This window comes from Amblyomma americanum, chromosome 5 (assembly GCF_052857255.1).
Source record: "Amblyomma americanum isolate KBUSLIRL-KWMA chromosome 5, ASM5285725v1, whole genome shotgun sequence".
Classification (NCBI taxonomy): Eukaryota; Metazoa; Arthropoda; class Arachnida; order Ixodida; family Ixodidae; genus Amblyomma; species Amblyomma americanum.
In genome coordinates, this window is record NC_135501.1 from 171,835,581 (window position 1) to 171,861,317 (window position 25,737).

A 25,737-nucleotide genomic window follows, 5' to 3' on the forward strand; every position below is an offset into this window, starting at 1 on the left:
CTAGATGAATTGCTGTACAAATAGTGCTTGAATAAGGAGCGGCCAAGTACGAAAAGAATATTTATCTCGATCCTCTAAGTCCTTGGACTCAGTCCTGGTCAGACCTCATTGTTATCTTATTTGCGAGCGGCTGAACTGTTTGGAAGCGTCATAGATGGAAGCTACTCTAAAGGCAACACATTTAGGTTCGTTTTTGGTAATATAAGACCTAATCCGTCATCACTATTCGCATCAGAGTACGGGATTCCTGTACTAAAATGCCCAGGACAAGTAATTGCTCATCATTCTTTACAACGTCCTGTAGGTGTAGCAAAAACACATAGTTATCTGGTCTTCTGTGGGCAAGTTAGCGGCAAGGCGAGTGGGCTTCTTGCGTAAGATAGCTTAAAATCACCTTGAAGCCGCGTTACATCGCTTGTGTCAGAGCGCTATTTCAAATTGTGCCTGCATTTATTCTTATGGCTTTTTCTAGGTTCCTGCACATTTTATAATTTTTCAGATGTCATTGCGTTATGTTTGTGTATTATGCTCTGTTTTCTTTCATTCTGTTATGGCTACCTATGTAGGCCAGGGCTTTGACCTGCAGTAAATGGTAATACGTATTTTGCTTCATCTAACAATTTGCTGCCATATTCGACTAAGTGCGTGCACACTTGCACTTTTTTTTTATCGTGGGGCGAAATTAACTTCATGGAACTGAAACGAAAATAAATTTGGAGGAAATACTAGTAAGATATTTGTCCGTAGACGGGTGTGATGCGGATTCCAGGCGCTGAGCTTGAAGCAGCTAAGCTCAATGTGAGACTGCTCCTTGTTACTCTCGATTTTTCTTGATTTTCCGGAAAAAAGCTCACAAAATAAGTCTATGCGAATACAAAACCGTACCTTCACGCTAACTGAAGCTGGTGCCGCGCAGATCTGCTTCTGGCTAAAGATCATCGTGCGCGTCGTTAGTTCTTAACACCTCACACTAAAAATTCTCCGAAGCACTCAAAGTGAATCGTGTTTGAGTTCGTAGTCACTGCACACGAACCTGATAAGGGGGCTGTATGGACCACGCACAGATTGCACCTTTCAGCGCGCTATCATTATCGACTGCCAGCTTGAAGGTGATTGTCCGCATTACCAGTTGTGTAATCACCATACAATTGCTTTAATTCACTCCGCAACGCTCTTGCAGCTTCGACGTGGACATTCTCATCATCATAAGCAGCGTCGGGACGATGGAAACGCAGCAGCTCTGCCAGGCCGCACCACCGACGCTCTGGAAGACAACGAATGACACCTTCGCGGGCTTCGTAAGCGCTGACAATCGCATTTCGAAGGAGAACATTTGTAAGCGCGCACTATCGAATTTTAGTTTGTCGTTTGTTAGCTTAAAACCAACGACCAATTCCGCGCCCTCGCCAGGAAAGCCCCACCGCAGCCACGCGTGAGCTGGAACGGAATGCGTCCATCAGTGGCGTTTTGCTGCACATAGGAGTGATATAGCAGCCGATAAATGATGTCTAAGATATTTATTTATTTATTTATTTATTTATTTATTTACCCTAAACACCCAGAAGAGGGCATTACATAGGGGGGGGGGGGGGATGATGAAAAGAAAGCACACATAACAAATCAACTCATAACAAATGATGGTAAATATACAGAGGGCAGAGTTTGGGTAACATTTAGTTAAGTGCAGTATAACATATTGAAACCACAAAATTCAACACGTTCAAACAAGTGAGTAATAATTAGGGCAAAATAAGTAACTAAAAATACAATGGCACATAAAAGAGGCTCCGGAGCTGTTCAGCACACAAGAAATGGCAAAGCAAAAAAAGGACTGCCAAAAAGTCACGGACACGGTAAATCATTCAGCACTCTATGACGCACTTTCCGTGTTCAGAAATGTTAGTAAAGCTGTTTGAAAAGATGATAATTCAGTATGGCCGACAATGCTGGGTGGCAATGAGTTCCATTCATTTATTGACAAAACCAGCGGTGACTTCTGATATTTTAGTGTGCGAGCGAAAATCGGACGTTCCTTATGCGCATGATCCAGGCGATCTGAACAATGAGGTGCAGGAAAGATATGATTTCGGGAGAATGGCGTTTCGCTATAGTATAAGGTGTGAAATAATGACAACCGGGCGAACTTTCTACGTGTAGCAAGAGTTTGAAGATTCATGGCTTGCTTCATTGCTGATACGCTTTGATGACGTGAGTATGATGACAGTATGAATCTGACGGCTTTATTTTGTACTGCTTCTAGAGCAATTGTAAGAATCGCGTGGGAGGGGTTCCATATAACAGAAGCGTATTCAACAGTTGATCTGATAAGCGTTGTATAAGCGCTGTGCCGTGTTTCAGCGTTCGCAAGGGGTAAACGGCGTTTCAAGAGACCAATTTTTTTAAAGGCTTTATTAGTTATGTATTCAATGTGAGCATCCCAGGTTAAGTTCTGACTGGAAAACACTCCCAGATATTTTATACACGACACGGAGTCAATTCCACTATTATTTAACCGGTAATTATTCTGTGACGTTTCTGCTACCCTAGAGAATCTTACATGCTTAGTTTTACTGACATTAATATCCATCTGCCACGTTGAACACCATTCAGTTAGTTCTGTTAGATCTGATTGGAGAGCTAGTGCATCAGTCGGGGTGGTTATCTGCCTGTATATTACGCAGTCGTCTGCGAAAAGCCGTATTGATGAAGTAATATTAGAGGGTATGTCGTTTATATAAATTAGGAAAAGTAATGGCCCTAATACTGAGCTTTGTGGGACACCAGATAATACGCGAGTGGCTTTAGAAATGAGGTTCTCAATTTTGACCGACTGGTAACGATCGGTTAGGAATTGCTCGATCCATGTAGTTGTTTTGTCGTCGAGCTGTAAATTTCGGGTCTTTAGCAGTAAGCGTTTGTGGGCAACACGGTCAAAAGCTTTTGTAAAGTCAATGAAAATGGCGTCTGTGAGATGAGACATGTGTAGGGATTGATGAAGGTCAGTCACAAGCTCAAAGAGTTGCGACTGGCATGATCGGTTTTGCCGGAATCCGTGCTGGTTCTCGAGAAGTAAGTTATTTAGGTTCAGATGGTTCATGATGTGGGAGAAGATATGCTCTAGTAGTTTGCAGCAGATACAAGTAAGTGAGATACGCCTGAAGTTGTTTGGATCGGTGTTACTTCCTGATTTGTATACGGGAATGATGTGTGCTTGTTTCCAGTCGTCCGGGAGCTGTCCTGTATCCAGAGATCGCTGAAATATCAGCGCGAGCAAACCAGATGATTCGTGACATGTTAGTTTCAGAATTTTTGTACTGATCCCATCGGGTCCTGGGGCCTTTTTTAGTTCTAGCTTGTCGATTGCGCGGGCGTCGCCATTTGTTGTGATAGTAATAGGTGCAAATTGAAACCGTATGTATGTTGGAGAAATGGGCGGTAAATTATCAGTGGGGAGTTCATTTGTGAACATGTCACTAAAAGATTTGTTGAAGATTTCGGCGCACTCGTCTAACGGCAAGGGCGAGCCCTCTCCTGTAGTTAGTGCTGGTAAAATGTTGCAGCTTTTAGGATTTACAGTGCGCCAAAACTTTTTGGGATCACTTTTTAATAGTTTCGGAAGTGTGTCGTTATAGTTTCACCCTTCGCGGGTGAAAAGCCACCACAGGCACGAAAAGCTTTGAAATAAACCATATTCGCGATGTGCAAGAATCTATATCAAGCAACTGGAGTGACGTATCAGACAGGTGTGTCACGCAAACACGCAATAATGTGGCGGCATAGACTACAATGTGAAGGCGTTAAAAAGCCGGTGCTTCGGCACTCGCACCTTGTATTTAGACTTTGTTTGCGCAGCTATCCCTTTGCAGGCGCTTTCGTGTTGCGAAAAGTAGGGATAATGCAAAAGGAGCACCCGCGCATGTCGCCGCTCTTGTATCTTCCAGCGCAATGACATGCTCTCACAAACCAGCCGTCCACATGCCAGCAGCGTGTTAAAATAGTTATTCCAACTGACAAGTTTTTTCTGTACAGCGAAATATCAGCAAGCCGACCTCTGTGATAAGTCTGCAGCTGGTTCGTGTTAACCTCGCATGTTGCGTCGTATTTGGATAGCTTTCAACCAGCCGTGGGAACTCGTAGGATACAGCACAGATTAGCATGTTCTACGTTCTCAAGAGAAATCCCTGGCATCTTTTGAAAACAAAAAAGCGAATACCATCATATCCCTCGCGCAGAGGCAAATTTGACGCGGTTATCAAGCTGCGCCGTTATTCTGTGGTTTGCAGTGCTCAGGGGCTCGAAATGAGTGCTTGCTGAAGCAGTGCTTTGAAGTTTTGTCAGTGTTGGCTATGCTGCACAATTTCCTTCAATATGCCGGCTCCACCTGTTTTGGAAGACAAAATCTCGGCTAGGAGGCTGAAGCCTTCCAGAGTCGGGATAATGCTTCGTGTCTTTCCCGCACATTCCTGCCGTATCTTGTAGCCACACTAAAGGGAATAATCATTGCGTTGCAGTGACTACAACGGTAAGAAGGGCAGCTGTGCCAAGCTACTGCTCGCCAGGTGCGTGAAGGTTCGCAGCAGTGCTGGAAAGCTCTATCCGACTTCTATCCCTAAGATAGGCCACGCCGCCATGGTAAAGGAATTGCCGTTATGCACGGAAGCAGGCTTTTGGAATTTAGAAAAGGTTTTTTTTTCGGTCTTCAGGGATTCCTCTGATCAGGAATCAATTGATGGAGGGCGCGAAGCGCCTGTACATATGCTGAGAACAGACGGCTCTTACCCGCCCCCACCCCCTCCCCCCTTGAGTGACATGTAAAGTTGTCCAAGAAGCTTGCTTTCTGAGAATTGTAGGAGGCTATTAGTCACCTGTATCTTTAAAGCAATCCGCAAAAAAAATCGTAGGACACGAAAATGTTTCCGGCTACGAACGAGTTGAATCCAGATCTCGCGTGTGTGTTAGCCTGATGTCGGGCTCTTAGCTGTTGAAATTTGCATACAAGCTGATCTCTCAAAGTGCGGCTACATCTCATAATACAGCAGTCAGTCCAGCTGTATTTGGGCGCGATAGGCGCCCTAAGAAAAAGCCGGAGAACCGATTTGTGAGGACGCGCACAACGCCGCTGGAGATTTCAGACTGCACCGAGTTCCTGATGGTGAAGCGCGAGCCACCGCGACGTGCCGCCGGACTCTTTCCTGAGTTGCATGCTCAGGATGACTATAGGCAAGCCGTTTGTAAAATCTTACCTATGATCATAATACTGGAAGCTCATTGGCATTGTATCCAAACCACAACATGGACCTCACATCGGTGTTGTTTTTCCAGTTTACGGCTACCACCCCTGTTGACAGCAAGACGCAGGAAACAGACGGTGACGCTCCTGTCGGCAATGAGAAGTTACACGTCGATGCAGTAATCTAGGATGGAGGTTTTACGGCCTAAAGTGTTTGCCACGCAGCTTCTGTGAATGCAGAACATTCATTATTTTTTAGTTAAGGAAAAGCACGGCAAAAGATTGTCGCCGTGGTATGCCACTTTTGGAACACTGCTTGTCTTTGCTTGTAGCTGAGCTTGCTACGTGGCACTGACGTGTGCATTCTTACAGAGGGTTTTCATTTTATTGAGCACACATTTTTAAATGGATGAACATTGGAGTTAATGGGTGCTCCTTTAGAGGCAAGATTACCTGGATAGGTCGATATCCTCTTCAAGCCTATTAGTTATTACTGATTGATAATTTTCAAACATTTGCCTAATTACTTGTTGAAATCAATGCAGAGAGACACGCACTGTGCACGACGCGTCGATATCAGTGCCTTCTTCAAGTAGTGCTTGTGCACCGCGTCCGCAGGACAAGCACGTCACGTTGTTGATGGCCTCGCAACCGTACCAACGGCAGGACCTGTACGTGGGGCTGTTTTTCGAGATGGGCGTCATGCTGTATCGGCTGAAAGACGTCTCGACGTCCCGGGATCGCACGCCTTACGCGGCGTGCACGCAATTTAGACTCGTCGGATACGCTCAGGCACGTGAAATGAGAAGCGACTAGAACTTGCTAAGATTGAATAGTAGACACTGGATAATAGAACGTTGACAAACACAGAGGGGCAGAGGTAACTGCCAGGCGATGGCAGGAGATGTAGAGAAGACGGTGAACTAGCTTCTGCAGAGCAGTTGAAGCGAAAATGGACTTTTCTTATGAGGATATTTGACTGTTAATTATCTTTTTTTGATGTGGCATGATTGGTACTCTGTGACAATAAGCATATCGACGGCAGGGATGAAAATAAATGCTCATTGACGGATAAAATGGCGTGCTGCTCCGAAGGAGCACATAGCAATGAAAAGACCAGACACATAGCAATGAAAAGACCAGACGAGTCGACCTTAAGCCCCTTGTAGGTGTGCTATAAAGTCATACAAAGTATCTCACATTTAAGTGACAAGGCGAGGACGATTGTAACAATCCTGCCCATGATTTTCTCGAAATTCCTCTGGTCAGCAGTTAAAAGTCAAAACGCCACGTAAACCACTCGTGCCCTGTCACTTTATCTGTGGCTGCCGCCCGAGAAACCGCCCCATTGTGAACGCAGAACAATACCACACACAGAATGCATACACCAGCCCTCCTGCTCAGGCGGCTTCGAGAAGCGACAAACCACTCACTGATTATATGGAATAAGTAAGAACGTTAAGGAGAGATATATATGATGAGTTCGAGCAACAAAGCCAGTCACCGTGATGCAAGAATGCAGTGTTTGATACCGGCAAGCTTTGTGATGGCCCGCCGCTGTGGCTTGGTTGTTGATGTGCCCGGGGAATTCGGTTCGATTCCCGGCCGCGGCGGCCGATTGCAAAAATGCTTCTGCGCTGTATGATATCAGTCCACGTTGAAGAGCCCCTGGCGGTCGAAACTGATTGTTTGATTTATCGATAACATTTATTCACAGAAGCGAGATCTCAGGTGGAGGGACAAAGGGCAAATTCTTTCTGCTTGATGCGGTGCACTTGCCCGTAGAACATTGACAGTTTGCACAAGAACAGATAATGCTGCACAGGAGAGGAAAGGCAAGGCCAGACTATACATAAATATCACTGCAAGAAGACAAAAGGATGAAGTAAAACAGAGTCCAGAACCAGATTATAAAAGAGAGTGAAAGCATAAAGGAAATGCATGCATCCAAAGGGGAAAACGAACGAACTGCTTACGCAGGAGAAAAAGTCTTCAGGGACACATAAGACTGCTTACTTGTGAGAAGGCGCAAGCCCACTCTCTCTGTGAACGCAGTCGCCGCGCGCTGCGCCGCGATGTAACCCGATGACACGCAGCTGACAACTCCACCTCTGCAAGGCTCTGCGTAACCGCCGCCGCGACGCTGCCGGACCCCTTCCGATCAGCGCGTTAACTTCGTGAAGGCAGTCGCCGCCGTACCGCGGCCCGCGCTACGCTTTAAAAGAGCTCTGAAGGAGGATCTAATAATGTTGCGGCATTCATGGGATATTGAAGCACGCCACTTCACGAATAGTGTCCAGCAAATATTTTTTAAATGCGCTTTGTAGAAGCTGAGTTATCTGTAGTTAAAATTTGAATTCAGCGTCTTCGCGTATTTCCTTCTCCTCTCGTCACTTTTTGCAAGCTTAAAGGTAGGCGCTCCTTCGCCGACCCCCGTCTGGGAGCGGAGCTTCCCGACCCGCCGGAGCTAAGCGGCTTATTGGCCATGGCGAGCGTAGCTGCCTGACGTCTGAAAGAATCTAACCAATGGCCACCTCTAACCTTGTCCACCCAGATGCGGGGGACGGAGGAGGGTGCGAGCATGAAAAAGTCGCGGGAAAGGGCTCGCCAACTTTCACGTGTGATTGTGGGTCGTCTGCTGCGTGTAGAAGAGTATTATTTGGCTCTTGTTTTCATGGCAACACAGTGCAGTGATTAAGTGAGTTAATTGATTACGTGAGTTAGTGTGCTCTCTTCGGAAGGCGTTTCAGAGCCCCTTTAAGAGTATGGCACGATAGTGCAATGGGCTAATGCCCATGTATGCAGAATTGGTCTTTTTCGACTTGACATTCAAAGATCCCTGGGAGTCCTCATACCACTCCTGGCGCAGTGGTGCATTGGTTAAGCGCTGCGCCGCTCTTCTGCGATGGCGGGTGCTGCGACAGGTGGAATTTGTGCGATCCAGGTTGCTCTTGCGACCAATCATTAATGCAACCGACACCTGCCAGGTTGTATGTGCACGCCATCTTTTATGGTTACCACGAGTGCTGTCACACACGCAGACCGATTTTCGCTCAATGGTGCAAGTAAGCTTGCCTTACGCCTTAAAGAAAGGCGTGGAATAATTTCTTACGCTAATCTTGAACTTGTTATGGGCAACAGGCAGTTATATGAATTCTATGATGCGTGGGTGTTTGTTGGGAAACTACGGTACTAAATATTCAAGTTTCTGAGCACCATACTTGGTTCTTTACAAAGGCGTTTGAAAAGGTTGCGCATAAATAGTGCTGATGGTAATCATTACGATAAAAATATAGTAAACGTGATTAGTGATTTAAATATGAATGTAAATTTACAGCTCTAAGTGAAATATTTTGTTTACCGCCAGCAGTTTGTGCTTTAAATATTGGAAATCTATGATTCATCGCGTGATTTTTTTGTGCCCCACACTGCTCTTGTTGGCGATACCTAGAGCATTTCTAAGTCTACCTTAGTTATCAGTTTGAACTGATGTACAATTGACGTTTAAACTTCGTACGAAGCAAATTTCTTATTATCAATAACATGTCAGTGAGTTTAAAAGCACTTGCGGGAACCATAAGTACCAGGAGAGTTCACTTTGTTCCCTTCACAAATAACTTGTAAGAACTTTTATCAGGAGACACGTTGAAGTAGAGGCCTGGAATTTGATCTGCATGGGAAAAGTATCGATTTGTTGCGCCGTTTGAAAATTACATAGTGTGTTTTGCGTACTAGTATCAAGACCTGACTTAAGCGGAGTTGGTTTTATCACGTAACAAGGTGTTAGTGGTGGTTTCAGAACCAGATAATTATTTCTCATAGAAAAATGAAAGGAACTAGCTGGTGTCATCAGCACACAGTAAGATGTAATGTGGATGCGTTGTAAGGACAATGTCGTAAATATCAAATATGAAAAACAAGTCACATAACACAAGTAACATAGGTAACGTAAGAAAAAAGTAACATAAGTAACATAAGGACAATATTGTAAAAATTTATTATAAAAACAATGAAAATAAAACAACCCTTCGAGGTATATATGCAATCAGTTCTATATTAGACACATGCCTATCAAAGGTTATAAAATAAAATTGAATATTGAAATAGCTACGAATCAAACTAAGCGCTGCGTCCTGTACACCATAAAAAGAAAGTTGCTACGGAAAAATGCCGTTCTTAGCTGAGTGTAATGATTTTCAGTAGCGAAGGAAAAGACCTATTCTGTATTGGCTATATTCAAAATTTATCGTCTAAGTAGTTTTTTTTGGTTAAGTAAAGCTCCTTCAGTTCCAAGTTTTGCACGGAAGCCGTGTGTTACTTCAAAATGAACTGCTTCTTACTGAAAAAAAGCTGCTGAAACGTATTGTTACAAATGTTTCCAATACATTACAAAATACAAGCAATATTGAAATCAGTCTGTAACTGCCATTTATCTGTACTGAATTGGCCTTATTTTAAGTGACCACTTGTCCAAGATTCTTGCTGCTTACATATGTATATGTTGTGGAGGAAAGAGTATCAGGAGAGCAACAAATACAACTGGTGCGGCCTTGACATCATTGTTTTCTGGGGTCGTATTTTTATCGAATGAGTTAATTCGGAGCCCTTCACTACGGCGTCTCTCTAAACCACCATCGGCTTTGGAATTTCATTTCATTTTTCTCGATGTGAGGCCACAAGGAAGATCATTAGAGTTCTGGTGGAAGTAGCTTTTTGTTTGCGGATAATTTGTAAGATAACGTTCGAGCTCTCACCAAAGCCGTTCACAGTGATGAGAAAATACATGACACAGTAGCTGTGCTAGCGCACGCGTGAAGCTTTACGGGTTGTGTTCATGCATTACAGTACAGCCTGGTAAAGTAAAACACTGAATCGGGTTGCACCGCGCAGGTGTGCGATCCAAACGCATCCCTGGGCAGGATGGACGACCTTCCGACGGAATTCGGCGCGATCTCGTCGTCCGACTTCTTCTACGACAGCTGGGAAACCATGAAAATAAAGGTACGTACTTACGTGATTAAGTTACGTGGGGCTTTGTAACGTTGGGCCCCTTCAATGGGTCGCTGTACAACGCGGCGCGTCACATCCGGACAGGAAGGTGTCTGGGTACTCTGAAGTCTTTCCGTCATTGTGGCAAATCTGATGCCAGAGTTGAGAATCCGTAAAGGAAAGACGTTCGGCAGCAGCACGGAAAGACTTGGCTTTATATGCGGCATAAGCATTTCCGACACGACCCGCCCCCCTGTACCTTGGGAACTAAGCAAGGAAGGAGCGTTGGAAAATTTTCAGCTGAACGTTGGGGCGTACATGTGCCAGTGCAATGCGCAAGGCGAGTGCTCCGAAAGTTATCAGCAAAGGTATGACTGATGATTTTGATGACTGATGATGATGAGTGGCAACACACACACACTTTCAGCTTTTTTTCAGCTAAGAATTTGAGTACTGGTATTTAAACTTATCATTTTTAAGCATAAGGCTCCTTTTAGCTACACAGTCGTTGAAGTCGTTGACATCTGAGCAGTGTTGACTGTTTGGAGGTCAACAAGGCTGTAAATGACTTTTTTTTTTTCAAATACAGTTATGCTTCCGCTTATAAATTAAAATTTTTCATTGTTGTTAGGAACCGGCAGATTGGTTTCCAAATTTGGAAAACTGCATTCTTCTGGGCCTGCTGGTGCAAAGAAGACTAGCCCTCCACACGCCCCAAAAAGATTACCGAGCCGCTTCTCTCTGCTTCCAACCTCCAGCACTGGCGGTCCTTTCAGATCTGCTATGCTTGCTTTGTTGCATATGTTCGCATGTGCTTCGCTCTTTTACGAATATATATGCGCTATTACTTTTACGCCATTTACAGCACATAGTATTTATTACAATATTTTTCCCATCAAAAAAGTCCCCGGAGGAGGCAGCGACGCTTACTTTTATACAGTGCAGTTCGTGCTATTTCCCTTTAACGAGATGTCAGCTGCTCGCCAGTAGGTCCTCAACCGCTGCACTGTAAACTAAAACCACGCAGCAAGCTTGCTACGTAAGCTTCCTCAGGCGTGACAGCCCACAACGCTCGTATGTGATGTGCTCTCATATGTTGCTCCGCTCTGCCCTGTTCTGGAGGCGTGTGTATCGAGATGCCCTATACCATTCTTAGCCTTCACCGCTAGCCTTACTTTTACGCCTTCAGTCTGGTACGTGGAGGATGTACGAAAATATACGTACTAAACTTCACGTACGCCGTCCAGAATAGAGTCACACTGTCCTTTGTTTTTGTGGACTGGCAACATTACAGTATACCAAGAAGAAAGGTGCAGGGTCAAGTGTAGTGGCCAGGCTTAGCACTGAACTCTCTGGAGAAAGTCACGTGGCATAAGCTCCACCAAGTGAAGTGCGTCTTTGGGCAGTGCCGCCTGTGTTTCTGAACTGGGCGGTTATTTTTGTTTTGGCGTCTGGGGGTTGAAGTATTGCTATTTCACTGGGCAGGGAACATGTGGTCATGCTCAATACGCTCCTCGGCAGGTGGATAACGTGATGAAGCTTCAAGTCCGGAACAAGATCGCCTGGATGCTGTTCGACACGCACCTGTCAGACATCACCTGGAACTGCACGGCTCCCAGGGACCGAGAGAGAAAGCTCAAGGAATACCTGGGCACCTTCGGATGACGCCCTGCGCTCGGCCTCTTTTACGCGTAAGGCGAGATAATAAAGAGAGCCAAATCAGTTGAAGTAGCAGCGTAACCAAAGGGACCGCCTACTTCACCTCGGTTCCAAAGGTATATATTTCCCGTCCAGTGTTTATCTTGCCTAATGTGACTTGTCTTAAATAAACAAACAACCAAACATGCAAACATACGAACAAAGAAAGAAAGGAAATGAAGAAATAAAGAGAAAGCAAGAAAGAAAAAACAAAGAATGAAGCAAATAAGAAAAGAAGAAAGAAAGGAAGAGAGAAAGGAAGAAACAAAGACAAATAAAGAGAAAGCAAGAAAGAAAAAGAAACAAGGAATGAAGGAAATAAAGAATGAAACTAACAAAGAAAAGAAGAAACAAAGAAAGGAAGAGAGAAAGGAAGAAACAAAGAAAGGAAGAAATAAAAAAAGGAAGAAACAAAGAAGGAAGAAATAAATAAAAGAAGAGAAAGCAAGAAAGGAAAAGAAACAAAGAATGAAGTAAATAAAGAATGAAACTAACAAAGAAAGAAGAAACAAAGAAAGGAAGAGAGAAAGGAAGAAACAAAGAAAGGAAGAAATAAATAAAGGAAGAGAGAAAGGAAGGAACAAAGAGAAATAAAGAGAAAGCAAGAAAGAAAAAGAAACAAAGAATGAAGCAAATAAAGATTGAAACTAACAAAGAAAAAAAGAAACAAAGAAAGGAAGAAATAAATAAAGGAAGAGAAAGCAAGAAAGAAAAAGAAACAAAGAATGAAGCAAATAAAGAATGAAAATAACAAAGAAAAGAAGAAACAAAGAAAGGAAGAGAGAAAGGAAGAAGCAAAGAAAGGAAGAAATAAATAAAGGAAGAGAGAAAGGAAGTAACAAAGAGAAATAAAGAGAAAGCAAGAAAGAAAAAGAAACAAAGAATGAAGCAAATAAAGAATGAAACTAACAAAGAAAAGAAGAAATAAAGAAAGGAAGAGAGAAAGGAAGAAACAAAGAAAGGAAGAAAGAAAGGAAGAAAGAAACAGAAACAAAGAAAGGAACAAAGACACAGAGAAAAACGAACAAGTACTGCTTGGGTACTCGGAGGGATGTGGAAATGTTTAAGCTGATATAGTGTTTTCGAGCTTAAAGAAAAAAAAACACCTTTTTAACGTTGGCGTGCAAAGCGCACCCCTATTTACCCTTTACAAATAGTATAGGAAAAGCGACGGACGTTGACTCTGTAAACTAAGTTCGTCGCCTTCGCCATAGACCATTCACTTATAAACTATCACAGCTGTTTAACTCACCGGTCCGCAAAAAGAAAATTTTGGGAATTAAGGAAAGAAAAAGAAAAACAGACAGCGTACAGTAAGAGACTGGACAAGCGCAACTTGCAACTGTTTATTCAGAGCCTATGCGAGTGAAAATAAGACGAAGTATCAAGAGGGAGAGAAGGAACAACACATGCGCGCGAGGGGTATGCAGGTCAGAGCAAAGAAGCTAGCAACACACGTGTCTCGCCGCATACTATTAGTGGAACCAACTACCCAGCAAAAGTTTTTCTGGCCTCGTCTGCATCCGTTTGCTTTTCAAGCGAGAGTTAAGGAAGCCCTGGAGGAATTTGTCAGACAAGAAATTTTGCAGCCAGTACGGCATTCCGCATGGACAACACCAGTTGTGTAGTTGTTGAAAAGAACTACATGTGCCGATTATAAAAGCACCGTAAATTTTGTTGTTCAATGACAGACTAACCTCTTGCCGACTCTCGAAGAAAAAATTGCAAAAACTGTCAGGTTATTCGATATTCTCTAAGCTTCGTCTTAATCAGGGGTATCAACTACTGGCAGTAGACGAAGAAATAGTTGTCCAGTTGACCATCACCACACACTGTGGTGTGTTTCGTGTCACGAGTCTTCGATTTGTAGTTACAGTAGCAGTTGAGATCTTTCAGCCCTCCATGGCTGAGCTACTCTAAATGAGGGCGTTCTTCGATGACATCCTGGTAGGCAGCAAAGATGAACAAGAGCACAAGGCACGTCTAGAAGCGGTACTGCGGTGAATCCAGGAGGAGCTCGAGAGAAGGACAGTATCATGCCATAATAGAATTATTAGTGAAAGCAGGAACTGCGCAAAGTGTCCATGTGCGTGTGACAAAACCTAATGGGTTCAGTAACAAAATGCGGAAAGTTATACCATGGCATTGAGACTTTTCACTCCCTCCTTTATCCCTTCCCTTACGGCGCGGTTCTAGTGTCCAACGATATATGAGACAGATACTGCGCCATTTCCTTTCCCCCAAAAAACCAATTATTATTACTTTGGAAGACAGGCCACCCATGGGCCACCTGGCCGCTTAGATGCTACCGTTTAGGAATTGCTGTAAAGTGGGAAGCAAGTGGTTTGTGTGCAGCTGACTAACGATTGTATTGCGGTTCTTCAAGCTGCTACGGAACTCTGCTATGGAACGACTACAGGCCGCGGGCCGATAGACATTTTATAATGCTCATTGGCCTCCACACCAACACGGACCCCTTCCTCCCCTTGGTGATCTTCAGGGCAGAAGGAAAACCTTCTCCTTGACATATCGGAGCCGGTAGAAGTGGTCATCCCCGCCGCATGCAGTACTAAAGGGGCCAAGGTGTGCGTTGTTCATCAACCAGGACATCGCCGGCCGGAGGTCGATGGAGCTTTTGAGGCTGTTCACCTGCGAAGAAGATGGTCGAAACGATTAATCACGTAGCTCTGATAGGTGGCCGCCAGAACAGCGAGCAAAGAACGTGAAGTAGAGCACGGCGTAGGGCATGACGCTTTGTTCGAACTTGTGCATTGCGTATGCCACCGCGAAGACCCAGCGCTCTTGAAGCTGCTTGCTTCGTCCTTCACACCATTCACGGAGATCGAGGAGAGCTCCTTTAAATTTTAGTTTTGAGTATAAAGCTATGTTATGGCTTTCTTCGGGGTGCGTTGCCATTTCGCTCGATACAATTGGCGCATTTTTTAGCACCGCAATTCTTTTAGGTTAAAAATTTTCCTGCCCCTCGGACCAAACTCATTCAATTTCAAACACGGCGCGAAGTTAGTAGGATGGAAGTACACTAAGCGCACACTTTCGAGCTTTTATTCGAGTTACAAAGAAAACATTCTTCTGGCCTGACCCCCACTACTTTACAAATTATAGGTATTTGCAAGCAGACTCATATTAGCACTGGAGCAAACGTAATAAATATGGCTTTCGCTCAACTGAGCTGAGCCAGGTTATGCGGAGCGAAAGGCAATCGAATCAGTGGCAGATGTCGACGCGGAGACGTTGGCAGCATCTGCTTCCCTTTTTCCGCTTGAGGTACTCTTGTTGCCTGTGCCCATTCTTCTCTGTACGTACAGTCTTTGTCATAAGTACGCAGCCCAAAGGGTCTGCTTCAGAGCCCTGCAGTGCGGCTGCTCCTGTATACTCAGAAATCCTAATCTCACGAAGGCGGGGGGAAATTAAGTCCTCAACCCTCCCAAGCTTAGGATGCTCAAATATGCTAGAGCCCCGCTACGCAGCTTGGAAGCAAACCCCTTGGGATGTCTATTTTTGACAGACTATACCTCCCGTTCTTCATCGGTTTGATCAACTCGACGAGCCCGCTCTCGCGACTTATCTCTAGCCCACGCGGCTTCGTGACGCTATCTGTCGTAGGGATCGCTAGAAGCAGCCCGGCGCCCCCAATGCTCAGTCGAAGAACTCGTCCCGGTGACCAGTTCTGGCTCCATTGTCTATGCGGTGTCTAGGCGGCGAGCGCTGGCCTTTATTCAGCAAGAGCGAATCACGTGGTTAGTCACGTGATGCAACTTGCGAGAGCGAGCAGTCGGCGCTGCGGCGGAGCGAGCGGTAACAGCTGCGACAAGTCACATGGTGTGGCGTCACAGCCACACTTGCGACGAGCCTCCAGTTAGAGGTCAAATCAAAGCGTTATTTGACCTTTGTACCAGCAAGACTGCCAGAAAATTCTGGCACATTCACACTCGTTACGACTACACCCGGAAGTGACTCCGAGATCACAGTTTTGATGTGAAAAACTGTGCAGCGCGGCCTGAGGCATCTGCGCCCAAATAATTTTCGACGTAGCGAAGTTTACTTTCGAGATGTTCCGGTATTGTCGACACCTGAATTTAAAGTGTTTGGTGTTGTCTGGCTTGTAATTGAAGTATTCGTTTTAGTTGAGGGCGGTAATAGTTGATAACGGCCAACTTTAATTTGTTCTGACAACCCTCTAAAGGATAAGGGAAGCTGCAGCCAAGCTAAAAATAAAGTGCTCATATGATAATCATATCAAAAATTTTTTTCCGTTACACCTATTTTAGGTACTCAAATTACGAGTTCTGTTCACAATGAGCCGACGGGTTTAGAAGGTCATTCTTGTATACAGTAAAGGAATATGTTCTTATCCCAGTAAATATCGCCGTAAACCCATCGCGACAATGAGTGTAAATATCATGCTCCATAAGTTGTTCTCAAGTAGCCAGTTTGTAATCCGACAGCCGCTTTCTTAGAAATTATGGTTTCTCTCAAGGCTTTCATTTTCAAACAGAGTTTGCTCTATTTTCTTGTGAACACTGAAGCGCTGGCAGACGACGGGCGAAGGGAGGACGAGACACACAGCCAAAGCGACCCAGGCTGTGGGGGACGCCATAGTGAAGGGCTCCGGAAATTTCGACCACCTCGAGTTCTTTAACGAGCGCTGGCATCGCACAGTACACGGGCCCATAGAATTTTGCCTCCATAGAAATTCTACCGCCGCGGCCGGGATCAAACCCGCGTCTTTAGCATCAGCAGAAGAGCTCAACAACCATTGTTTACACTGAGGCTGGCTCACGGAAAGGCTAGATTTGTTGCACCTATGTTCCAGCTAAACTTTGTTCCGCATTTCATCTGCAACAACTGTTTACAGATGATCAATCGGCTTGTTTTAAAGTAAACACAAATATCTAAGCATGCTCTTCCTCTTGTTCAAGCTGAACTCATTGATTTGATCCAGAGCAATGCTGAAGCTGATCAGAGGAGGCATTTCGAGGGCATCAAGGCGAATCCGCCGCACGCTTTAGTTGATTTCAGTTCACGGTAGTAATATGTTGTCGCTAAGATAGCATTAAAACAACGCCAATATGGTACATCGCACAACCAAGACAGGACCTATACACGGAGTTTATTTCCGAAAACGTAGTTCAAGGAAGAGGCCAGCTCCGAACGTAGAGTTACAAGTGCGCTTTTTTCGGCATAGCATTTCTAGTGACGTTGCGCATCAGAATACATCTAAGACGTACTAAATAGTAGGCTCGTTAACTAATCTTGAATAGGAAACGCAACACCAGAACGAAACATTCACTGCACTTAACAGAGTATAAGTTTAATACTGACACCTTTCGTTATTCATTTTTTCCGCAAGCGATCAGGGAATAGAATATGTTACCTGGAAATGTTGTTAATTCTGAATCTTTGAGCAGTTTTCTTTGTAACCTGTCATAATGGTTTATTTGAAGTTTTAGTGAAGCATTGCACGTGCTTTTGTGTTGCTTAATATTGCGTCATGTATTTTGAAGCTGTCTCCCATGATTATCCATTTTACAATGTTATATCAGTTGTATGAACCTTCTTTGTGAATTTTTTCTTTTGTGACGTACCTAAAAAGAAAACAAACCTGTTCCCATTCCTGCAACAGCCTTGAAAGAGGCTAGCAGTATGTTCCAAATAAAATAAAAATAAATAATAAAAACTGTTTATGTTAAGTCTCGTTATTTATTGAGATGCGTGCATTTATGTTAAATCTCGTTATTTATTGAGATGCGTGCATCCCACCGTTAGTAATATTCGTATCAGTTATCAGAATTTTGAAAGCGAAGTTACCGCCGGTGGTTTAGCCCAACCTATTTTGCCTCTTGCGACTACTTTCTGGTACTGGAGGGGTAGCTTTGCCTGCAAGCCTTTCGAAAGCGCATGTATCTGGACGTGATATATGCGAAATTTATAGGGCCACAACCCTGAGGGTAACTGCATTTTGAAAATTCTAAATATATATGGTTTATGGTTTACGGGCTTTAACGTAACATGCCAACGCGGCTCAGGCTATGAGGGACGCTGTACTTGAGCGTTCCGGGTAATTTTGACCACCTGGGGTTCTATACTTGCACCAGCATCGCACAGTACCCAGGTCCCCATCAAAGTGCGACCACTGCCTCAAGGATCGAACCCTCGACTTTCACTTCTTCAGCAGAGCACCATAACTACTGAGCCACCGCGGCGGCTTACTAAATATCGGTATGGATATCTATGAATATTCATTTATCAGAGTACCCACACCGCCAGCACAGCATTAAGTGGGTGGTTGGGGGGGGGGGGGGGGGGGGTAAACACAATGCAAAAAAAGAACATATGCAGGGGGAATTAATCAACGGTCAGAATATGCTAAAATGAATCAATTAAACACTGATACATCATTGCATAAGATATTTGCACCAGCACTATCAGGTCGATTCCATTCCCTGTTAGTTCGGACAAAAAAAAAAGTCATTTTGAAGAGTTCTGTTGCACAACGTTTCTTTCACTTTATTTATTTGATCGCCGCCGCGGTGGCTGAGTGGTTATGGCGCTTGGCTGCCGGCCCGAAAGATGCGGGTTCGATCCCGGCCGCGGCGGTCGAATTTCTGTGGAGGCGAAGTTCTAGAGGCCCGTGTGCTGTGCGATGTCAGTGCACGTAAAAGAACCCCAGGTGGTCGAAATTTCCGAAGCCTTTCACTACGGCGTCCCTCATAGCCTGAGTCGCTTTGGGACGTTAAAACCTCATAAACCATTTATTTATTTGATCTATACGTTACGAAATGTATTTGGGACTGAGCATGTACCGATTGGGTTCTATACCTGTTTTGGAAAGAAACATTGTGGAATAATTTCTAACGAAGGATTTTTCTCCATTTTTACAGCGTGTTCCAGCGACCACTGTCTTTTGCAGCTGACACACTGAAATTCTGTCAGTATTTATTGAAAACAAAACGGACTGCCATGTTTGGTACCCTTTCTAATTTACGAATATTACTCGTTGCCCAGGGAGGCCATGCTGTGCACCCATATTGAAGTACAGACCTCATAGAACCATTGTATAATGCTTTTGTTTGAGCACGAAACCGTTTGGTGTTTCTGCGGATCAATCCAAAAGCTCTGCAAGCTTACGGTAGGCTACATGCTACATGCATACGGTAGGCTGCATGCAGAGTGGACATGGGAACCGCCCAACAGTGACTGTGCTTGACGTTTCCTATCTTCGATTTGTTCAGGTCCATATCTGCCTCGGATGCTGCCGTTTCTACGACACGGAACCAAACTACCAGCCACTCATTGTGCCCGTGCCAGTCAGCAACTGCACCCGGACGTACCACCAGGCGGCTGTAAATGGCTTCAGTGCTTTCTACAATGACACGTTCGTCTGGTACAAGAGGACAGCCACATCGTGGGGAACATCACCAACTCCGCAGCGTATAAATACCGTGGTCAACTGGCGGCACCTCAGTGGACATGGGAACGACCCAACAGTGACGACGCTTGACGTTTCCTATCTTCGATTTGTTCAGGTATGTAAACAGCACTCGTTATACGCTAAACGCTCAGGCAGTCGTTCGTTATTGCTGTTCCCATGTCCACACGTCCTTTGCGACATTTTCGATGAGTGCTTTGATGTACTGCGAATGCTTTTGTCGTGTTGTGGCGACGTTGAGAGCTACCCTGGTCCCACTAGGTCTAATAGCGATAATCCTGCTGCACGCACAGAAGAAGGTGAATGGCTAAGTGATGCTTCAGCATATGCGCGAGTTGAAAAAGCAGACAGGCACTTCAGCCCAGGGGCAAGCTGAACTAATAAGGTCCGTTAAACAAAGAAAAACAGCAATCCCTTGAATCGAAAATCACAGCTATGAATGACAGGATATCTTCAGTTGAGACCAGGTGTGATGATATCAAAGATATAAATCAGGATTTATACGCTGCCAATCAGACAATTCAAAACCTTGCTCAGGAAAACTGCGATATGCGTTCAAGGCTTGACGCACTTGAAGACAGAAGTTCTCGCGACAACCTGTTGTTTTTCGGCATCACTGATAGCGCAGAAACGTGGCATGAAAGTGAGAAGGTCATTGGCCTAATACATGAATATTTTGACGCCAATATTGCTCATGATGCAGTGAGCGTGCGCATCGTCTCGGTGGTCGTTATGAAGAAGATCGATGCAGGCCTATGATTGTCATATTCCGTACCTTTGAGTTCAAGCAAATGGTGTTAACACAACCCACTCCCCACTCCCCTCTGCAATGCTTCAGTGATTGAGGGTATTGTAAATAAATAAGAAAGGAGACTAACAGTAAAGGTAAAAAAATGGCAGTGGCTTAACTTGACTAACCCTGTAATTATGGGGAAAGCAAGGACGCTTGCTAAGCGTCTGACGCTCCTCCATGGTAGCTCCGCAACACGCTCGCGACAGACGTTCCATATATACTCACACGACCACGTGGCTATCACGTGGTATCACATACGCTTATGACACATCCATCGCATGTCATCACGTGGCTTCACATCACCCCATCAGATGTTCTTAAGGTCAAAGGTCAACCAAAAGATTGCCCAGTGCCAACGATCAGAGGTCAACTAGATATCATGGGTCAGGGTGAAGGGTTGGACACCACTGTACCACATAGGGTCATACACGACTAACGTCGTTGGGCTGAAGGTCGTTCAAGGTCATTCTCTGGCCTACGCGACGACTGCTTTACCTAGCGTAGTGAAGCTTTTCGCCTCAAAAGTTAACTATTCATTTAATTAACGAGCCTACTAGTTTAGCACGTCTGAGCGGTATTCCGATGCGCTACACCGCTTGCAGCGCTATGCTGAGAAAAGCGCTCTTCTACCTCAAAGAGACTGATTTTAAAATTAACATAGAACAGCTTGGAGGAAACAACAGGTGTATGAAATTTTCAAGGTGTGCGTTGCTGCTCCAACGATGTATGCATTGCAACAGTGCATCATGACTTTGCATTATTTGGAGTGGGGAAGAGTGTTTCGATCATCTGCTAGAAAGGAAGGGGTAGAAAATTGAAATTTACTAACTAACCTTGTCCCTCATGGTGCCAGCAGATTCGAAGGCGTACGCGAAGCCTGAGATGTTTGGCAGCACTCCAAAGTTACCGCCGCTAATCTCGGTAGAAGTGTGGCCTTTGATGCATGGCTGGAAGGAGAAGGCGATAAAGAAGCAGTATTCTCCAAACTATTCTTCAGTAAAATGACGTGAAAATCGGCGCAACATTCTAAATCCAGACTACTATCTAGTCTTATCTACTACTATTGTCTACTATCTATAGTTTATGAGCGCAATCTGTAACAGATCTCCCGTCGGCAGTCTTGCATTTTTATTATTAACATTTTTGCTATCATGAAAATAGTTTCCCATTGTTTTTCTTTGCCAGTCTTGACTGCTCGATGCGAGCTTGGAAACACTGTAAAAGAAAGACCTTGCTGCATATTAGAAGAATTGACGATTTCCAAAGGAATGCATCAGGGAGTATCTTTTGAACGATAAAGGAGTATTATAACTGCCCAGCAAAAGTGCTCACTTTGTCTGAAGGAGAGGTGTTACACCTTAAAAAAATGTAAACTTAATCACACATTCTACACTGTACAGCCGCGGGTTCTCCCAGCAAGGAAATTGCATGCAAGATTACACTGCTTGTGCGCCAAGCGCTGGGTTTTGTTTGCATGATCTTATTTAAAGGATTATTCGTGTCTTGAAAGCACGAGGAACCTTATGACCTGCAAAAAAAAAGATATTACAACAACCCTTCCAGGGCAGAAAAGCAGCCAAAGGCATCTCGAATGCGCAAGTGCCTGAGTAAGACCCTTTTCGTTATCCTTTATAGGGATAAGCGTCTCTCGTAGCCTGAGTCGCTTTGGGACGTTAAACCCCATAAACTAACTAACTAACCTTTATAGAGATAATGATCCCGATCAAAGCTGCTTTCCATTCGCCGTATCGCATTAACGGCTCTGAAAATTGTACTTTCCTGAAAATCGCGTACAGCCGCTGTCAGTCGACAACTACCGCAATGCCTATTACATTGATAAATGTCATCTGCTTGTGTGAACCTGGCTGAAACTACACTTGAAGCACGTCATATACTTCAAGCTTAAGCGGATGGTTTTCGTGCGCTTAATTCTTTTCTAATCTTTCAGAAGGGGCCTTGTTTGATGTCGTCCCTTGTAAGCAGCGGTGAGGGATTAGTTGGTATGACGTGATTATGAAAACGTAAAACTACAGGTAGGGTGGTCGAAATTATTCCGGAGCCCTCCACTACGGCACCTCTTCTTCCTTTCTTCTTTCACTCCCTCCTTTATCCCTTCCCTTACGGCGCGGTTCGGGTGTCCGATATATGAGACAGATACTGCGCCATTTCCTTTCCCCCAAAACCAATTATTATTATTATTAAAACTACACAGGGGACAAAACACAGAAGAGAAGTAGACAGGACTGCGGTCGTCCTGTCCATTTTGTCTCCTCTCTTCGGTCCCTTGCGTAGTTTTACGTTTTCATAATCTTGTAACCAGTGATATCAAAATAAGCCTACATGTTGACAGCGAAGCTTTTCAAGTTGCCCTGCTTGCATGCAAGGGTCGCATGTCTATTTTCATTCGTTTGGGTATTTCAAGTTTAATACGCAATGAGTGCCCAGGTCGAGCCACTCCTCTTATTTTCTACAGGAGCCAACGTGTTAGTCCTCTGTAAACATGCAAGGCCAGCTGCTGGTCACTTGGCTCGAATGTTTTGTATGCAATAAATATTTTCTTTGATATCGGTCACTGTTGAGTCCGTTGACGCATTCACTCTGGAACACACATCTCTAAACATAGGCTGTCGTGGGAAGTATTGCATTTGAAATGAGCCCTCTCATGAAGGGAAATTTGCTGTAAAATACATACACATCCTCCTGAAATGTACTCAAATGTGAGCTACGGAATAGTATATAATAGTTCTACTAGTTGCCATGCAAACTCCTTTGCATGCGGAACATTTACTCCTAAATAAACTCTTTTCTAGATGGGGGAACGCGTTACTCCTTCTGACCTCCTTGAATAGCTCTTCATACACAGGAGCAGAACAAGTACTCCTTTTCTGAGGAGTTTCTGATACACCCTTTCGGCGTAACGCTACGAGACGAGCTATTTACTCCTCTCCAGGTGGTTTTCGCTTTGCAGAGTACCCTCTTAGATAAGAGAGAACTACATGCAAATTGTTCGCGATCTCGCCTGTGTGTCTTATCTTATATATCAGACAGTGGAAGCGTTAGGGTGGAATACTTGGGAGAATAAGATTAACAAATCGCCAGAGAATACGGAATTAAGAGGTCCACTCACCACGTCCTTGTGGGCCACAGTTGAGCGAACGCACTTGGCGTAGGCCACTTTGTTTACCGTCAGCTTTGCGTCGGACATCTTGTAGAGCAGAACGCCCAGATCGAACGAGAGGCCCACCTTGGTGTCTGCCTTACTGTACTTCATGCTTCTCGCCATCAGGCCGGCCATTTGCTTCTGCGCACGATTGGATAAAGCCGCGTAGAAAGAAATGCGTTGGCGGCTGAGTTTCTCCTTGGGGGCACAATATCGCCCCGTAAAGAACTTGCCAGCTGGACGGAAGTCTCCCTGTTTTCCTTCGGGACTGCTTGCAGTCACTACCACTTGCAATTACGATGGTGATGCTTGTGAAAAAGACTATTTGCAAGACGTGCATGTAGCCAGAAAATACTCTAATAGCCCCAGTAGCGCAGATAATCGGCACAATATTGAGAATCTGCTGGAACAGTACCAGTCCTACAAAGAGCCAGCCTTTGCCAACGCATTTCCAATATTCGGCCGATGTCCTGTGCTTCTAGTGAGGGAGTGTAACGGTGATATGGCGCAGACTGCTTGCTCCTGTTTGACAGTGCCGCATTCTGGCTTAGATGCGCACGCGTTACTTTCGTTTCCCTGGAAATGAAAAGCTGATGCTTGCTAATTTTTTGAGAATGAAGCTGTGAGGACCAACTCCGACCACACAAGACGTCGGAGCTCCGAGATTTGGCGCACCTAGTGTGGCGCGTCACGTTTTTGTGTACGAAAGTACTACCACGAACATACTGGAGCGGTGGCGGCGCGCTCTTTATTTTATGGCCTGCGCACTGGTGATGAACACAATGGGTGCTTTTCTATGCGAGTGGCGCTCTCTTGCCGCTAGGGGCGCGACAACCCTGCTACTCCGGCCGGCTCGCTCCTTAGCGACGGGTGCTGCGCGCCTGGATTCGTTCCTTCGCGCCCACGTTCGTAAGAGGCGGCGTTACGTAATAAAAAAAAAGGCAGATGGTTGCTGCAGTTGGTTACGAACGAAGAGACAAATATTTCCTCTGAATGTTTTTGTTATTAAAAACAGCATAAAGTGGAAATATCAGAATAAACAGAATACAGAATATCTCGCTTGGGCTACTTGTTCAAAATACTAAAGGGTAATTTCCAGAGCAATACATACGAGTATATTACACTTTCGTCTGGTTACTCAACTAGAAATAGGAATAACTTTACTTCCGTTTCAATAGAAAAGCGATGTGTTTAAATATCCCTTCCTTCCGCGCAGTGCGGTAGATTAGAATGATCTCGATCAATCTGTTGTATCCCTGAATGATTTTGAGGAGTTTGTCGCCGATATTATAAAGTGATGTGCTGTATTAAACTCTTTATGATCATGTTAAGACAGTGACAGAGTTGTCAGAATGTTTATTGGCACTGCTGTAACTCTTGGTTTCTTTCTTTCTCTTTTTTGCTATTGTTGCTATGTTATGTAAATCCCATTTTTCCACAACTCCTTCAAAGGTGTTAGCAGTACTGTAAATAAATAAATCGGCCTCCAACTGTGCGAAACTAAGAAGAGAGGAGGACACATATTGTGGCTTTCGATGGAATGGACGGGTTTCAGTGAATTTACACTGCTGATACCTCAAGCACGTACTGATTCTAGGCGAATCAACAGTGACTCTTCAGGCCGATACGACAAGCAATGAAGGCGAGGGCCAAAGAACACAGATTCAACGCTGGTAAGTTTTCTGCTGACTCTTCACGTCCTGTGTCTATGTATGAGTTTTCTGGTGCGGTATGACAGTGCAGAATAATGTAAACGACGAATTTCTTAAAACATAAATTGAGGTCAGGTGTGCTTGCGCAGATAGCCGGATCGATTATTGCAAACATCAGAAGCTGCAGTACGTGTCGGGTAGGCGCACCGATATCGCTTTAAAGAAATTTGAAATTTTTTTTTTTGCGCTACACGTATATTGCTTCGAATCTTAGTGCTGTTCGTTCACGCTCGAAGGTGCCCACAAGCGGCTTTATCGCTTTGTTTGAGATGCAAGACGAGACCAGATTTATCTCGATCGATCCTATCCAGGCGGATCCGATTCTACGTTGTTTCAGGCCGTTGTCATAACTTTGTATGCCGTACATCGAAAATTCCTTATTAGCTTTAAACTCGACACGGCCGATAGCGGCAGGCGTTCTGTTCGATGACCGCCGAGCACGCTTGTTGCTACGCCGCCGCCGAGTCATTTCGTTCTCTGTGAGCGCGGGTTAGCCAGATAAAGAGTTTCCGTTCGGAACCTGTTCGCTGTCCTGCTCTCCCGACTGCCATCGCTGCTACGCGACAGTATTCAATTTACGGCATAATTCCTCATTGAATGAGAGAAGTATACTTCTTATAGCATTAGTGCGTGAGTGTTCAGTATGCTCGACTTCATCTTTCGCCCTTTCTTTTTTCCTTTTCCTCTCTATTTCACCCTCCTTCT

General features: G+C 44.6%; 1 protein-coding gene and 1 long non-coding RNA gene across 3 annotated transcripts in view; one reads left to right on the forward strand and one right to left on the reverse strand.

Annotated features, from left to right (window-relative positions):
• The first annotated feature begins 1,196 nt into the window (after positions 1-1,196).
• LOC144135297 (uncharacterized) lies at positions 1,197-12,003 on the forward strand. Its single transcript, XR_013315439.1, has 3 exons — positions 1,197-1,335; positions 10,121-10,231; positions 11,741-12,003. It is a non-coding gene; the product is annotated as an uncharacterized LOC144135297 (long non-coding RNA).
• Positions 12,004-14,295: 2,292 nt separating this feature from the next.
• Positions 14,296-25,737, reverse strand: part of LOC144135299 (uncharacterized) — a 51,407-nt gene continuing 39,965 nt past the window's right edge. For both annotated transcript variants that reach the window (XM_077668008.1, XM_077668009.1), the window contains exons 15-17: positions 23,288-23,461; positions 20,994-21,107; positions 14,296-14,566 (exon numbers count right to left, since the gene is read on the reverse strand). In XM_077668008.1, the coding sequence (XP_077524134.1) occupies positions 14,414-14,566; positions 20,994-21,107; positions 23,288-23,461 (441 nt within the window). In that variant the 3' untranslated portion in view covers positions 14,296-14,413. The remainder of the gene's footprint in view (positions 14,567-20,993; positions 21,108-23,287; positions 23,462-25,737) is intronic.